The 17,702-nt window shown below is 46.3% G+C and overlaps 1 protein-coding gene and 1 long non-coding RNA gene across 5 annotated transcripts in view; one reads left to right on the forward strand and one right to left on the reverse strand.

The window, feature by feature from the left end:
* Positions 1-10,319, forward strand: part of SLIT3 (slit guidance ligand 3) — a 547,888-nt gene extending 537,569 nt beyond the window's left edge. For all 4 annotated transcript variants that reach the window (XM_064458932.1, XM_064458933.1, XM_064458934.1 and 1 more), the window contains 4 exons: positions 566-720; positions 3,080-3,365; positions 5,553-5,761; positions 6,906-10,319. In XM_064458932.1, coding sequence (XP_064315002.1) covers positions 566-720; positions 3,080-3,365; positions 5,553-5,761; positions 6,906-7,144 — 889 coding nt within the window. In that variant the 3' untranslated portion in view covers positions 7,145-10,319. The remainder of the gene's footprint in view (positions 1-565; positions 721-3,079; positions 3,366-5,552; positions 5,762-6,905) is intronic.
* On the reverse strand, positions 714-6,994 carry LOC135314732 (uncharacterized). Its single transcript, XR_010374196.1, has 3 exons — positions 6,903-6,994; positions 3,090-3,273; positions 714-1,088 (listed from the first exon to the last, which is right to left on the reverse strand). It is a non-coding gene; the product is annotated as an uncharacterized LOC135314732 (long non-coding RNA).
* Positions 10,320-17,702: the final 7,383 nt, after the last annotated feature.

Here is a 17,702-nt window from a genome sequence, read left to right on the forward strand (position 1 = left end):
GTCCTTATGCCTCAGCATGTAGTTACCAGATACTTCTGCTGTGAGGAAATGCTGGTTTCAGAGGCCTCTGCTGCCTCTTGCCCCAAAGTGCAGTCCCTCCCTGCCCCTGTGAAATAATTTGAGTTTAAACTAACCATACAAAAAGAAGTAATTTCAGTGTTCTGGCTTGGAACATGGGCACCAAGCAGTGTGACAGAGGGGCAGCAAGCTGTGGCTGAGAGCACAGAACAGAGGATTTTGAGTAATTTTACCACCAAAGCAAAATCATGTATCCTGTAGCTACACCCTTGCTTTTCTGTCCTGGGAAACACAACTACAGTGGCTACTATCCTGATGAGCTGTCCTTTCAAGTGTCATATATGTGTAGGTACTGCCTGCACAGGCATCAGCAATGTTTAAATGTGTACCTTGGAGGCTCACGCTAGAGGAAATGTCAAGAGCATGCTGACTGTGTAAAGGAGCATGGAATGTGCCTTGTGAGGTGTGATACTGGGAGACAGGATGTCACAGAAGCAGAGGCAGTTCATTGTTAACATCATCGTCTATTTATCTTTTTTTCTTTTAGTGTGGAAACAGTAAATGATGGGCAGTTTCATAGTGTGGAACTTGTGATGCTGAATCAAACTCTGAACCTGGTGGTGGACAAAGGGACTCCCAAGAGTCTAGGGAAACTCCAGAAACAGTCTTCTGTCAGCCTCAACACACCGCTCTACATTGGAGGTATACTGAGTTGCTCTGGACTTTGAGATCTTAACATGTCCTCTCAGAAGCAAATCATCTTCCAGCCCTTGGGGAGGACCTGCCGGGGGAGGGAGGGTAGGCGCAAACTAGCAGCTTGCCTTTCCCCTTCCTTGTTTCCACACTTCTGCTGTTCTGCATCATACTCCATAGTCCACTAGCACCCCACCACATGACAAGCACAAGCTCGCATGCCAGAGCAGGGCAGTTAACCTCAGCACAGCACAGGCAGTTTCTCTGTCATACGGCTATGGCAAGAGCAAGCTGTTTGTCATTTCTGAAGCTTTCAGCACTGGCTGGCACCAAGACGTTGTGGTTGAAGACTACAATGGAAGTGCCACAAACAGTCACTGCAAAAAACGCAAATCAATAGTCAGTAGGTTTAAATATACCATAAATGAGGTGTATTTCTGCTGTCAATTTTATAGAGGTCTAAAAATTTGGGGGGGGGAAGATCAAAACCACCAAAAGGTATTAACACACAAGCTAACTAAGAGCGTCTTGGCTAATAGTTTTATCATTGGAAACCGAATCCATAGCTTCCATATTATAAACATAGTAGAATTGACCAAACTTCAGTTAAGAGGCTTTTTTCATGTTCAGTACTGAATTCTGGGGGAAGGAGGGTCCAAGAGAGGTGGGGAACAGATGCCCAGAATAATAAGTATCCCATTGATTAGGTGTCTGGATATAAGAGACAGAATGAAGGCTGTGCTCTGCCCAGTTGACTTGGTTTTGCCAGAACCACCCCCAGCTCTATTCTGGACTGGATGTTGAAATCTCTCCCTTTCAGTGACACAGAGTTCTTGGATTTTCTACACAGCCTATTCTAAATACAAAATTCAGCAGAACAATAATAGACTCAGAAAGTCTTTGGTCTTTTTCTAACCAGCTCATCGAAACTGTAGTAGAAACTCTTACCAATTTCACTTGGTGCTGGTCAAGCCTTTTGTAAATAATTCCTTTTAATAACACATTTCTAAAAGAACCCTGACTATTGCCCTTGTAAATCAGAAAACTGGCTAATCTTGCTTTGTACAGAGCTGAACTTTCATAATTGGCTCCTATTAAGAATGTCACAGGCTATTAAAGAGCATTATGCATCAAAGATAATCTGCTGGTGAGGCCACCACAGTTTCTCCCTCTAGCACCAACCCCACACCAATTTATACACAGGGAACTTGGGATGTAATCATGTATTAAAGTTTTGTTAATGGATGAGCATTCTCAAAAGGTACCTACAAAAATGCATTCACAGGACAAATCTGAGACCTGAAATGGAGGGCTATTAGATACCAGAAGCCATGGGCTCAGTGGAGACTTTTTTTATTGCCCATTAAAATTCTTCTTGCTTCTTTCGAAACCCTCACTGTTCTGCATGTGCCATGTCTCTGCATATAGCATTCCCATGGATGCCAGCTGCCCTTCCACTTCAGACTGTTTAGTTAAAAGTAATTGATTAAATTACCCCAGAGCAACTGTTCCTAACCTACACTAAGCTTTAAGATAGACCTGAGCCTTCACATGCCCAGAACCTTGTCCATCTCTCCAAGTACGTCACCTGGCCTAGCAACTTTCCTCCTAATGCATGGTTAAACAAAGACGCTGTTTTCATTTTAAGACCATATTTAGCAGAGGAGTTACTTATGGATAGCAAATTCAGAGGCCTTATGCAGTTGAGAATGGAAGCACTTGCCTATGCTAATGAAGCTATACAGCCCAAGTGGATGTCAGCGGGGAGGGCATAACACAGCATCCAAAAGAATCTGCTGGCCACCTGAGCGTGTGAAGTCTTCCAAGTGCCCGAATAAGATTGGAGGGTTCTCACCACAAAGACTTGGCCTGGTCTCCTGAAGTGCTGTTCCCTGTCTCTAGAGTTCTCCTGCACTAGTTTTGACGGGCTGTGCGCTTACCACTCCCTGTCTTAACGCTGTGATCTAGTAATGCCTAACTATCTCGCTGTATCCCAGAGGTGGTACCTACCTGCTGGCAAGAAAAGACATTCCTAAACCTTTCAGATGGATAACTGCTATTAAACTATAGACAGAAGTAGCATTACCTAAGGACAAGAACACGTGGCCATTGACAAAAATACCTGGGCTTTTTTTTCTCTTTTTTTTGGTCATATACTTCTTACGTAAGCTTGGGCAAGTGATTTTATTTTTGTTTCTTTCTATTTCCGGAATGAGGACAATGAGACTGCACTACCTTACAAAGGTCTTATGCAAATTAATTCTTTAAAGATTATACGGGGTTGTGACAAAAGAAACATTAGCAATTATAATGTATGTATTATCATTGTAACTGTGAGTAAACCTTCCCTTTTTGGTTTTATCTGAAGGGATTCCGACCTCTACTGGATTATCTTCACTGCGCCAGGGTGCAGATAAGACACCAAATGGTTTTCATGGATGTATTCACGATGTTCGCATCAACAACGAGCTGCAGGATTTCAAGGATTTACCACAGCAGTCACTAGGAGTCCTTCCTGGCTGCAAATCCTGCAACATCTGCAAGCACGGTATTTGCCGGTCCCTAGAGAAAACAAGCGTGATTTGTGAATGTCACCCAGGCTGGATGGGCCCCCTGTGTGACCAGGAAATTGGAGACCCATGTCTTAACCACAAGTAAGCTCAAACAAATGCTGATGGGAGGGTGGAAGCTTTACAGCTAATCCATATTTCACGTTTCATCTTGTAAAACCACATCTGACTATTTTTGGAGGTGCTGGGTTCCCACGTGAAACCATTGACAGTTGTGAGTCAGCATCCATGGCAACTCTCAATTTCCACTTCTTGTTCTAATGTTGCTCACTCTCCAGATGAGCCCTTTGTCCTGGAGGAGCTAAGGTGTTAATACTGCAGGTCATACTTTCAGCTGTGACTCTACACATTGAAATCTGAAATCTCCTGTTAATGGGTACGGCTTACCTCTGAGGCGGTGAGTGCCTGTACTTATCCAGAGCAGAGCTGCCTGTGAGCAGGAGGTACATATTTAAGGGATATGCTCATGGCAGCGTTGGACCTGGTATTCAGACTAAGTCCCTGAAGACCGTTATGCACCCCAATGTGAACAGTTTTAAATTTCCCAAATAGCTGTCTTAAACATTATGCTCTGAAACACCCCTTTAAAGTGCAAGTTTAAAGGATAGCATGGAGTTGCATGCGAAGGGAGCATGAGTGTGAAGCATTCACAGTTCAAAGGCTCAACAACCACATCTTCATTAGAAACACTGGGTGAATAGCTTACTTATGGCAAGTATGCAAGGGAACAGTCCAAGGCAGACCAGCAGTCTGCATAGTTCAGTGCTGTTTCATAAGCAGATGGAAGTACTTTTGTTTTAGAGGTAATTTGGTTGCACTGTCTGTGGAAAGAGCTTTTCACAAGCACACACTTTTGACAGGTAAATCGACACAGTGAATAATCACTCTCTTAAAGGCAGAAATTTAAGTTGGCAGAGGTACCATTTTAATCTTGCTTCTGGGTCTAACTCTGCAAAGTACTGAACCCTGGAAGGTGTTGAGAAGCACCTGACAGTTTACAGACCAAACGTATAAAGACCCACGTGAAGAAACACTCAGACGCCCAAATGTTTCCTTGAATTTCCAACGTCAGCATGAAGCTGTTTTGGTTGTACAGAGAAAAATAAGGGAGTTCCAGATGTTTACGTGATGAGGGATTGTTTCTCTCGTAATCTAAGGAGGCTGATGCAATCATGAACGTAGCCCCCTTGCTAATGAAAGGAGCTGTGCATATTTTTAACACTAGCCTACTGTCCCACCTTTCATTAAATCACTTCAGCCTTTCAGAGTTGTCTCCTTAAAGCCAGGCCCTTTGTGTCTGGGGGAGTACAGTGTCCTGCTGGCAGGCATCTGCTCCAACACTCACAGATTAACCTCAGTGAGGAAATGCAGCTGTAAATAACAGGTAGTTGGTGATAACAAGAGTTACTAACTGAGCACACCTTTGGTTAGCGGGGCAGAAAATACTGGTTGATACAGCCTGTGACTCCCCTAATTGCAGTATTTTGCGTGTCTTGACCTGACATGCAAAATACATGCATTGTTTGTGCTTTTTAGTTCAAAGCTTAAAAATTAAATGTACAAGGATTCAATGTAAGCAGGGAACAATTTTAAAGTGCCAGAAAACAAATAAATAAAAATAAGAGAAAGACATGGGTTTATGTCAAGTTTTTCCTTGGCTGGATAGTGTTGCTTTCTTCCCTGTCCTCAGCCCATTCCTAGTCTGTCCCTGTCCCAGAAGTGGGGATAGTGTGAGAGAACCTGCTAAGGATCAACACCCCTCCCTGTGGTATGCCTCAGAAATACTGAAGCTTGCTGCAAACCACATGAGTGAGGGAACCCTTCAACTACAACTGTCCATGAATAAGTCTGTGCACAGCCCTTCCATAAGCGCCTTCATTTATCACACTGTTTTCATCACCTGATATTATTTGTAGAGCAATTCTGCTAAGGAAGCCTGGGCATGCAGCTTGATTGTTGGCACTTAGTTCACATGCTGATGCTGTAAATGTGAGCTGTCTTGTGTGGATGCCAAGCGTTGGTCCATGCTCACGGAGAAGCCTAATGTTTTTCAAAGAGATCAGTTAGGAACACAAATTCTAAATGTATACTCTGAACATTATCCAGTATTCACTGAAAACTCATGGTTTCTTCAGAGTGTTTGACACTGAATGGCTGTTTTTGGATTAGTATCCTGGAATTAAAGGGGCAGAAATGCCAAAACTAAACTCACCTGGGAAAAGAACTTTCACGTTTAACGCAGGCCAGCTCTAAATGCTTCTCTTTCTCCAGGTGTCTGCATGGCAAGTGCATGGTGGCCAATGTTGCTTACACCTGTAAGTGCATGGAGGGCTACACAGGCATGTACTGTGACAAGAAGAACAATTCCTCAAATCCCTGCAGGATTTTGAAATGCAACCACGGGCAGTGTAAAATTTCTGAGCATGGAGAACCCTACTGCGAATGTGATCCTAACTACAGCGGAGAACATTGTGACAGAGGTACGCTTGGCTGCGGGGCCCAGGACACTGGCCTGCTGCATTTCTGGTTGACACAGGTTTTTTTACCTCTTTTCCCTTATGACTTGTATTCGGGGGTAAATGGCAAATAGTAGAAAATAAAGCCAAGTCAGCCTCTGCAGAGCTACGTAGGGAGGAGAAAACAACCACACAACAGCTAGCCAGCTGCTGTGCAAACATATGGAAAGGGGGACATCTGTAGCGAAGGGTTTTATCCTCCGTCTCCTGAAGCCTCAAGGCTTGCTGCTCCCAGGATTCTGGTGGGATGTTTAAAGGAGAGCTTGTTGTGAGGTTTAGCCTCAGCAAACAATGACCAGTTAATTGGAGTGCTGGGAAAGGAGGTCTTACCCTGCATGCCAAGGGCTTTTATAGATGACGTGAGCAGGAACTGGAGGGCAGGAGGTATTGCTCATCTGAAGTGTCAGGAAAGATGCTCAGCTGGCTCCCTCTGATGCAGCTGGGCAGGTTTTCTGGGGAATCCCACAGATCATGCTGGACTTTCCTACTAGGGCTGGGGCCCAATTCTTCTGCCCTGACCTGAAAAGACTCACCAGAAACTCAGTGAGTTCCGTCTTCATTCCTTCTCCCTTTTTTTGTTCCTGTACAGAAGGAAGGAGCTGGCTTGTATTAGTTTTGTGCCTTTCCTGTGAATGAGCCACAGACTTTCCAAATTACATGCACATACAGCCTCACCAAAATGTATCTGGCTGCTGCAAAGTGACTGCAGAACAGCACAGACATTTTCAGGTATCCCAGATCGCTAATGTCAGGCAGAGCAGGCTGACCTTTGATCCCAGGAAGCAGACATAGTAAAACTAAGTCATATTTTGCAGCAGTATTGCAGGATTCAACACTCAGCATTCATTAAAGCACTTCCAGAAATGCTGATCAAAGCCAGCAGGCCTGCTTGGCCTCTGCCTTGTGCCGGATATTACACATTTGTGTAACACAAGCTCTGTTTTGATGGCAGGTACAAAGCAGTAAAAGATTACGGGCCTGCTCACGCCGTCTGTTTGTTTTCAATATCATTACCTGTACAGGGCTGTCTGCTGATGTTTGGGGAATATCTGGCAAAATAGTTACCACAGCTTTTTTTTTTTCCTTTACATCTCTGTTGTCTTACCAGAGAATCTCTGCCAAGGAGAGATAATTCGAGAAGTAGTCCGTAAGCAGCAGGGCTACACATCATGTGCCACTGCCTCCAAAGTACCCCGCCTGGAATGCCGCGGCAGCTGCGGCAACGGGCAGTGCTGCGTTCCTCTCCGGAGCAAAAGGCGGAAATACTTCTTCCAGTGCGTGGATGGCTCCACCTTCACGGAAGAACTGGAGAGACATGTGGAATGCGGCTGCTCAAAATGCTTATAAGCCATTCTCCAGTCTCTTGCCACTTTAATCGACTCAGAAGCGCTATCAAAATGGGACCTATTTACTTTCAGAGTGAAGAAGAAGAAAAGAATTATTAAGTATATTGTAAAATAAACAAAAAATAGAACTTATTTTTATTATGGAAAGTGACTATTTTCATCTTTTATTATATAAAGTATCACACCACTTTGGGTATATGTATCATATAGTGAGTTATTTTTACCATGAAACTTTTTTAACAGTTGTTGTAAGAAAAAAAAATTCAAAAGTTGAAAGTTAAAAAAAATATATAAAGAAAACATAGCCTAACAGGAGAAATGTGGGGGTGACTTTATATGTATGCACAATGAACAAATGTAAAGGTGTTCCAAGGACCTGCCACAGAACTGATATGGGCTGAAGGAATCTCCGAGGCGCTGGGTGGGTCTCCTAAGAGAGCGGATCCCCATGACTGACAGCCATCTTGCCTGCTCAGGCACGGTGAGAAGGCCTCCCCCTCCGCCCCTTGCTCTGCCTAACACTGCCGACGCTGTTTTGTTCCTGTACAGTGGCTCCGCTTGCTATTCTTGAACTGGTTCCCTATAGCACGTAGGCACTGCTGTAGCTTAAGACTAACTACATTATTTGACTATTGTTATACTATAATACATTTTTTGCTGTGTATGTTGTATTTATCTGTGTTCACATTATATTCTTCAGCAACTGTATCTATAGAGCACAGGCAGCATTATCCAAAAGAAGGGGACGAAGGGAAAGGAAGCAGGGAAATATATGTTGCTTTGGGAAATTTGGGGGCAAAATGTGAAATAAGTGCTAAGTAATGCCTAATAAATGACACAGTACTTTTGTGTAAACTCCTCAGCTATGTTATTTCCCAAGTTTGTGCCTTCTTGCTCCCAGCCTTGAGCCTTTTTTTGTATATGAAATATAAGGAATGCACTGCTACATAGTTTGTCACGCCTTGACACTTTAACTTGCAAAGGTTGTAAAGAGCATGAAAGTATCGCAGGTGCCTGAACGTACCTGCAGCATAATGGCTTTTACTGTCACTCGAGCCATGGGTGTAAGCTGGGCTGTAGCTGCCTGTTCATCCGCACTCTGGTACCGAGCAGCTGGCTACTTTTCCACAGCTTTGTAAACGAGCAGAAGTTGCACTATATCCATGTGAAGGTGTATTCAGCCAACATTTGTCCACCTTAGCAGCACTCTCTTCTCTGCACAGGGAGAGACGTCACAGCTCCATCCTGTCCTGTTCTCTCATTTGGTGCAGAGTGACCAATTCAGCCGAAGCTTTGCCACCTGCACTGCTTCATATGCTGCACTTGTGTCTCCCCAAGGACTCCCGTTAACTTTAGCTGTGTTCAGAGCAAATGCTGAATAGGAAATGGAAATCAATGCAGGGATAAATTCTCACTGTGAATGTGAGGCAAAAATTGACTCTGGGAGAGAGTTTGGTTTTCAGAGGGTTTTTGGCAGGGCTGCCTTTCAGGGTCAGTGCAAAGAGTACCATGGATAGCTTGATGTTTCTCTTACTATAAGTTTCAAACATACCCATCAACAACTGTTCCATTATCAGGGTAATTTCTTTCTTTCTTTCCCTCCTACAGCAGGTATTATGGTCCTTTCTTCAATTTTTCTTTCTCTGAGAGAGGTGAAGTCAGAGGTGATTCCAAGCAGCCATAAGCTCCTTTTTGGAATGCTCACTGGTGTCACCAAGAAGATTTCAGATCAGGGTCTTCAGCAAAGGATGAGTAGGAAAGTTGAATAAAGTAAACGGGGCTTTTGTTTGACTGGGGCTTTGGAAAGATGCGCAGAATGCAACCTTGCTATGACAAGTATAAATGTTTATTTCCCATTAAAGAAAAGTTACCATCTAGCTGTCACACAACCAGCAAGCTCTAACGTGCTTAGTGTTCTTCTGTTACGTCAACCTCTTCTTAACTGCAGCAGTTCATTCATATTTCTTTGTTACTGCTAGAGCAACTTGAGCAGAAGGGATATAATCAATATAAAGGTGTCTCGCAAAATAAATATCAGTATGTGAGGCCTGCAATCAGTGAAGCATAAAAAAAATCACTAGTTAATGTGCCAAACTCTGACTGAAACAGTACAGCTCAAGAGCCAGGGAAAAACTAACCCTGGTTGCAAGTACTATGGGCTGCTTTTTATTTTGAATATAACGTCAGAAGCTCATAGCAGCTGGAGTTTGTGGCGTACAAAAAAAAAAAAAATCGCCCAAATCCACAACCTACAGGTTTTCAAAATTTGTGCAAGTAGCTGCAGACACTCGTGCAAATATGTGCCTGGCACACCACTACCATTGATGTTTCATTCCTGCTTAAAACACTTCAGTTTCTGAGGAAGCAGCTACTATGGTGCCAGGCAGAAGAAATCTAGACTGAGCAGTGGCTTACAAGCCCTCCGTGTGCTCTCCTGCACGACCCGTAGCCACTGAACAGCCAAGGCCTGCAGAAACACAGCCCCTTTTGAACACCATCCAAAACTGTTCACCTTGTCCTTGAGCAGCAACATGTACGAGAGAGAAGGTGACGTTTACTCATGGCCTCGCACCGGCTGGAGGGTGCTTTAAAAGGAATGACCTTGACCGGCAAGGGCAAAAACCATCAACATCCAGTTAACACATCACTCTGGGATATTTTTTTAAGCAAAGCCTTTCAGCAAAGCGACCAGCAACAACTCAGCAAGGCTGGCCCTGTTCCTAGCCCTTTTCTGTCATGGCACTTCAATGTTAAGTGTTGGGATAAAGAACTAAGAATATCTATTTTGTAACCAAATGATGCAATTTTTGTATGCTTTTAGGCAGCACTTGCCATTGGATAGTGATGCTTTATGTCAATGATTCTCTGACTTGCTATAGAATTATTTTATGTTAAGAATAAAAAGCATTCAGATGTGCCGAAAATGTGAGGTTAACTGAAGTGTAATTAGCTCTGAAAGTTCCTCTGTAACCTGCCTAATGTTACAATAGATTTCAAGAACTGCAGGTACAATGCAGTAGTTTTTACCTCTATAAAGTTTTAATATAAAGTGAAGAAAGATGCTTACCCTTAAAAAATGGCAATGCAGACTGGTGTGAACTGATGTATTTTATTAATAGATTCTCATTGTGATCTAAGTTTAAATAAATTGTTGGGTTATGGAAGATTGTAACAGACCTTGTGATGCGGATTATTTCTGTGTGTATTTGAGGTGTTGAGTCTGACCTTTTAGAGTACATGAGGTAACTCACAGAAAGTGATGGGGGAACTACAAGTACCCCTCTTGGACAAATCTAGTCAGGGAATGGCTGTAGTTAAATGTAGCATGAACAGTGGTTACACATTTTCATGGCATGACAACCTAATCTTGTAGGAGTCTTACACACACAGATTAACCAAGCCACACAGTTTTTTGTGCCTGGGCACTTTCTTCAGTTAAACACTTTATTTGCTGCTTTTTTTTTTTTTTTTAACCACTTGAGAAAGGCCTGGAGCAAAAATACACTCATTAACTATTGGCAACTGGGGTTAGAGGAGGTCTGACTGAGGAAATGGAAGTCACATAGCCAATGCTGGATGACAGGGATCTCATGATGTCCTGACACACGTATAGTCCAAGTTTGCTGCTGCCTCTCTGTAGCTGGTTATTATTAGGGCCCCAGATGTAACAGCCCTCTTCTGTCCATTGCATTCCAGCCTTAGCATAGAGTAAACCAAATCTCCCACCTAGTCTTCAGCCTTCCCTTACCCATGCCCCTACATAACACCCACATATTGCTAATTATGCTTCCAGCTATGACCCTTAGCATTGCCTTTGCCATTCCATGCAAAACTGGTGACAGCACTCAGCCAATAAAAACACTCAACTTTAATGAGCATCATTAAGCCTGAACTATGTAGGTTAATTATATAATTGCAGCAGATGGCAGCATATTCACCTAAAGCACACCCAGCTGGGCCCACGAAAAATGCTGGTGGGGAGCTGTTCAAAAATTTCTAGGTGCTGGCTGAAGTAACTGGTTTCTGCAACAGTTACTTGTATTGCTGGTGGCTTTGCAGCACATGGGTTCCTCGGCGAGTATTCAAGCAACGGCAGCCCAAGGATATAATCGTCTTGTTTGTTCTTCTGCTGGCGGTGTTCTGGGTGTCGCTTTATAGCCATTGGTCTGAGGCAAACAATGCAGAGAAATGGTCTCTCTCTCCTTCTTTTATCTCTGTTTTTTTCTAGCCAGCAGTGAATAGTTGGATAGTGTTGCTGTTTGCAGGGTGCTTGGTTGTGGTTTTTGCATTGTCCTCTGGGGTCCTGTCACTTCTGGTCTCTGTGACCTCTTTTATGAGTTACCTCCCAATTCCTACTTCAGCTTACACAGGACAGCCTCGCCGTTCTGTGGGCTAGGCAGGTGGAACTGGCTTCGTTTTGCCAAGCCTAAGGCGCTCTTGAGGAAGCCCTTCGACTTAAGGCCCAGTGAGATGTCAGACTGGGTGGCAAGTCCAGGAGTGTTTTCCAGGATATGCCCTATAGCTTTTGAGGACAGCTGAGGTGAACATCAAATGAGGTGCCCCAAACCAGCCCTTGGGCCCCACCGCTGAAGGAGGACAGGAGACCAGATAGCATACTATCAGCCACTGGCAGGAGCCTTCATGTTCTGTGGTGCCCACCAGCATCCTCCAGCTCTGCTAGCCAAGGCCCAGAGCCGGCCCATCTCTGCCCCATGCCGGGGCCTGACCCTGGTGCCCTGGCATTGCTGCAGGCCCTGCTGGCGTGGCCTCTGCCACCCTCGCCGCGGGCCCCAGGCGAGTCACGTCCCCCGGCTTGGCGAAGCTCTGTCTCGCTGCCACTGCCGGGCGGGCGGCCGCTTGTCCCTCACGTGTCGGTAGGGGTGCTAGGGGCACAAAGAGAGCGCGGGAAAACGCCGCGACCGGGCAGCCCCTCCAGCCCCCCGGCGCGAGGCGCGGCGCTGCGCGGGGCCCGCCAGCAGGTGGCGCCGCAGGGCGCGGCGCGTCCCGCTCCGCTCGGCGTGGGGCTGGGGCCGGGCCGGGCCGGCGGGAAGCGGGACGGAGCGGGCCGGGCCGGCGGGAAGCGGGACGGGCCGGCGGGAAGCGGGCCGGAGCGGGACGGGCCGGCATGGAGCGGGACGGAGCGAGACGGGCGGGCTTAGAACGAGACGGGCCGGCATGAAGCGGGATGGAGCGGAACGGAGCGGGCCGGGCCGGCATGAAGCGGGACGGAGCGGGATGGAATAGCCTGTTTCAGTTGGAAGGAGCCTACAGCCATCATCCAGTCCAACCACCCGACCCCTTCAGGGCTGACCAAAAGTCACAGCGTGTCAGGAAGGGCACTGTCCAAATGCCCCTTATCCCCTGGCAGGCTTGAGGCATCAACCGTCTCGCTAGGAAGTCTATTCCACTGCTTGGCCGCCCTCCTGGTACAGAAATGCTTCCTAACGGCCCGCCTGAACCTTCCCTGGTGCAGCTTTGAAGCATTCCCATGCACCCCATCCCTGGATCCCAGGGAGAAGAGCTCAGCACCTCCCTCCCCACATCCTCTCCTCAGGAAGCTGTGGAGAGCAATGAGGTCGCCCTGCAGCACCTTTGCTCCAAACTAGAGAAGGCCAGAGTCCTCAGCTGCTCCTCATAGGAGATATGTATATGTAATACATGTTTGTTTCTGGGGAGTTTTAAATAATAATTTCTTGGGGTTTACTGACCCTGTGCCATTGACTTCCTAGCATTGTTCATGTTGGTCCTGTGAGGGAAGGAGCTCCCGCTGTCCCCATGAACTGCAGCTCGGTGTGGGGTCACTGCCCTCAGAAGCCCGCATTTCACCCCAGGAATCTGCAGGAATTGGCAGCAGGAGGATGACCCTACCGAGCCCCAGGAGGGCATGTGCGAGATCTGAGAGGGTCCGGCACTCCATGGGCACCATCCCGCGGCGGCAGGACGATGGCTTTATGTGCTGGCACACGGGGCAGCCAGTGCCTACGCACTGCAGCGGCCTCAGGACAGCCTTACAACCGCAGTGTCATGAGGCTGCGGTTGTTGGTGCCAACGCTTACAGAATAACAACTGATTCTGCTATTTCTAGCTTAATTCTGCTGCTGTTTGTGCACACACGCTGAGGCATAAGCACCGTGGGCCTGTGGCGTTTGTTACCCTGCAGTGCTCTACTCCAGGCTGGAAGGTGCGCACCCATGCAGCCCCTGATACCTCTTGTCTATGCAAGAAAGCTCAGCTGTTCCCCCAAGTACCTCCAGCCCTCAGCAAGCCCTGCAGGCAGCATGTAGCAGAGCACACACGGTACAAGCAGTACTTACCAGTATGAAGAATCTTAAATTTACCCCATGAAGCGTTGGGGCTTGTGAGACCGTAGTCTCACAAGCAGGAGGAACAGAAGTTGCTGCGAGACGTGCAGTTTGGCACCTTGTTCCTTCTCCTTTCCCAGGCTTCTGTGCTTGCAAAGCAAAGTGGTGCTCAAGCCAGTCTGTGGATGACACTGCCTTCCCCTACTGTCTACGACTCTTGTCCCTGTGGCACAAGGATCACTCCCTTTCTGTAAAAATAATCTTTTGCAACTGCTATGTCTTACCTGGGGAGCAGTGCACACCCTGCCTCAGAGATGTGCAGAAAGGAGGAAAGAGGTTTAAATGAGTCCCACAGGATCAACAGCTTTTGTGCTCAGAGGATAGCTCGAAACTCACAGGAAATCAGTCCACTATGTTTTCAGTGGTCCACAGTCTCCCAGCAAATCTTCTACCAGCAGCATTTAACCAGGTCACTCCTCTGCTGTGCCTCACCTGCAGAGGACAGGTGAACCTGGACCCTGTGCCACTCCAGGCAGCCAGCTGTGCGCTGCTATCCTGTGCTCCTGCACTGGCACCTTTATCCTGCCCCACAACCTTGCCGCCAGCGCTGAGGGCCACATCCTGCACTAGCGCAGGGGATGAATTTCTGCAAAAACAGAAAAAGCCAGAACTTAGGTACAGGTTTCACCACCCTGGCAAAACAGCACGAGGCTTTGGCCCAGCGCAGGGTTATTCCTAGCTTCATCCTTGGAAACTGCTTCATCTGAAACTTAAAAATACAGCAGAAGAAATTACACACGGCAGACAATGAACATGAAACTTCTCACTCAAGGAAACAGAAATTTGAGAAGTGACAAGCAACTGAAGCCGCAGTCCTCCACTGAGAAGGTTGTCAATGACAACACTTTGCACTCAGAGCCAGGTTACAGGAACCAAATACCACAAGGTAATTTACACCGAGGCTTTGCAGCACACAGATACTAGCATGCTTTCACCTACCATGTGATAAGAGCATGCACAATAGGTGGTTACTATAGAGGAGCTTAAATTGCCTTAATTAGACACAGGTATATTTTGCACCTCTTAAACTGCCCTAGTGTCTTCTGAGTAAAGTACTCATTGGAACTGAATTTGGCAAGGGATGCAAAGAATAACTAGAAAGGCTTCTACAGGGACATCAACCAGAAAAGGGAAGTCAAAGAAAGTGTACCCCCCGCTGATGAACAAGAATGGTGGCCTAGTATCAGCAGGCAAGGAGAAGGCTGAGGAACTCAATACCTTTTTTCCCCCTCAGTCTTCACTGTTCACCTCTCTCCTCACCCCTCCCAAGCTGATGGACCACAGGATGGAGACCAGGGGGATAAAGCCCCTCCCACTGTAAGGGAAGATCAGGTCGTAACTGCCTGAGGAACCTGGATATACACAAGCCTATGGGACCTGATGAGTTGCATCCCAGAGTCCTGAGAGAATTGGCTGGTGTAGTTGCCAAGCCACTCTCCATGATATTTGAGAAGTCGTGGCAGTCAGGTGAAGTCCCTGGGGACTGGAAGAAGGGAAACATTGTGCCCATCTTTAAAAAAGGGTAGAAAGGAGGACTGGGGGAACTACTGTCCTGTCAGCCTCACCTCTGTTCTTGGGACGGTCATGGAACAGATCCTCCTAGAAGCTATGCTAAAGCACATGCAGGACAGGGAGGTGATCTGAGGCAGCCAGCACGGCTTCACGGAGAGCAAGTCCTGCCTGACCAACCTAGTAGCCTTCTATGATGGAGTGACTGCATCAGTGGACAAGGGAAGAGCTATGGATGTCATCTATTGGGACTTCTGTAAGGCCTTTGACACAGCCCGCCCCTGCATCCTTCTCTCTAAACTGGAGACATACGGATTTGATGGGTGGACTGTTCAGTGGATGAGGAACTGGCTGGCTGGTCACATCCAGAGGATAGTGGTCAATGGCTCAATGTTCACATGGAGACCGGTGATGAGTGGTGTCCCTCAGGGGTCCGTACTGGGACCAGCACTATTTAATATCTTTATCAATGACATAGAGGGATCAAGTACACCCTCAGCAATTTTGCAGATGACACCAAGCTGAGTAGTGCAGTTGACACACCAGAAGGAGAGGGTGTCATCCAGAGAGACCTGGACAAGCTGGAGAGTTGGGCCTGTGAGAACCTCATGAGGTCCAACAAGGCCAAGTGCAGGGTCCTGCACCTGGGTCAGGGCAACCTCCAATATCAATACAGGCTGGGGGATGAAAAGATCGAGAACAGTCCTGCAGAGAAGGACTTAGGGGTACTGGTGGATGAAAAGGTAGACATGAACAAACAAAGTGTGCTTGCAGCTCAGAAGGCCAACCGTACCCTGGGCTGCATCAAAAGAAGCGTGGCCAGCAGGTCGAGGGAGGTGATTCTGCCCCTCTACTCTGCTCTGGTGAGACCCCACCTGGAGTGCTGCATCCAGCTCTGGAGCCCTCAGCACAGGAAGGACATGGAGCTGTTGGAGCTCGTCCAGAGGAGGACCACAAAAATGATCCAAGGGCTGGGGAACCTCCTCTACGAGGACAGGCAGAGAGAGTTGGGGTTGTTCAGCCTGGATAAGAGAAGGTTCCGGGGCGACCTTATTGCAACCTTTCAGTACTTAGAGGGCTTATAAGAAAGATGGGGACAGAGTTTTTAGCAGGGCCTGTAGCAACAGGACAAGGGGTAATGGCTATAAACTAAAAGAGGGTAGATTTATGTTAGATGTAAGAAAGAAATTTTTTACAATGAGGGTGGTGAAACACTGGAACAGATTGCCTGGAGAGGTGGTAGATGTCCCATCCATGGATACATTCAAGGTCAGGTTGGACGGGGCTCTGAGCAACCTGGTCTAGTTGAAGATGTCCCAGCTCACTGCAGGGGGGTTGGACTAGATGACCTCTAAAGGTCCCTTCCAACCTAAACCATTCTATGATTTTACGATTCTATGAATTGTTGGGGGCTTGGGGAGGGGGTACTTTGGGTTTTTTTACACTATATAGAGGTAAATACCAAAGTATGGTTTAAGGCATTAAGATCCAGAGAGGTCAAGTTGGCCATAACAATAAATAAATGAGATTCTAATATAGCAATAAAACAATTTTTGTCTTGCCCCAAAACATCTTTGTAAGTAATACTCGTTTAAAACAAAAAGTGCTCGCCTTCAGGTATGTCATTCATATGGAACCCTCTCACATGGTTTCATTCCACACAGACACTGTGTAGTACTTCAGGATGGTCATTAACAAGTATAGCTTGGAACTGGTTATATAAATATATGTATGTATATAGCCATTCATACATTCACCTTCAGATTTATTTATTCTTACTTATGGGGTATTCAACACAACATGCTGGCTGATGTACAAATGACTGCAATCTAAAAGTGCTCATAACCTATAAATCAACTTGATCTGCAAATTAAGGAATGTTCTGAGCCTCTCACAGGCCAAACTTCTAGTTTGAGCTAAACCTTTGCTCTGAGGTGGACTAAAGATAGGTAGGAGTTGAGCTTGGCTTGTTTGTTTCACATATTCTGCCTTAGCTGCGATGAGGTTCAGCTAAAGCATGTCACCTTCTTGTGAAGCAGTACTTAAACTGACCTTTCAGATTTGCTGAGCTTGTTTTTAATTGAACAGCCCTCTGGTCATTAATTACCAGAGTCCGTTATTTATTCACATTTTTTACACGGGGATATGAATTAAGGTTGACTAAATAAATAGCTTAAAGTAGACATCCAGTGTATTCAAATTCAGAACTTGCTCCTCAGAAACCCAGGTACAAAATATTTGGTTTTGTCCCTGACCAAAGTCAGAGACTAGGAAAGCAATCACCAAATTGCATTGCTGGAAAGGGAAGATTATAATTTCTGCAGTGGAAGGCTGGGCCAGGAAGTTTTCTGCCTGTTTCAGGAGAGCAGGAATTGGGCAGCTCTAAGGCTGTAGACGAGGTTTTTCTTGTTTTTCTGGGTTGCATGTATATGTTTATTACTGGCACTTCCGTGTGATGGCATTTCATTTCTCCTGGAGTTGGAAGGTGTGTAGGAAACACAGAGTGCAGGCGCTGGAAAAAATGCCTCAGAATTAAGGTACAGATAAATCTCACTGCAGATTTGTTCCCCACCACCACCAGAGATGTCTGCACGACACCAGATAGCTCATTTTACACAAAACATTCCACACTGCATAGTCTGGTGACAGGAAATTAAAGACTGTGTCTTACAATCACAGTGTACGTTT

The sequence above is a fragment of the Phalacrocorax carbo genome, chromosome 8, assembly GCF_963921805.1.
Source record: "Phalacrocorax carbo chromosome 8, bPhaCar2.1, whole genome shotgun sequence".
NCBI lineage: Eukaryota > Metazoa > Chordata > Aves > Suliformes > Phalacrocoracidae > Phalacrocorax > Phalacrocorax carbo.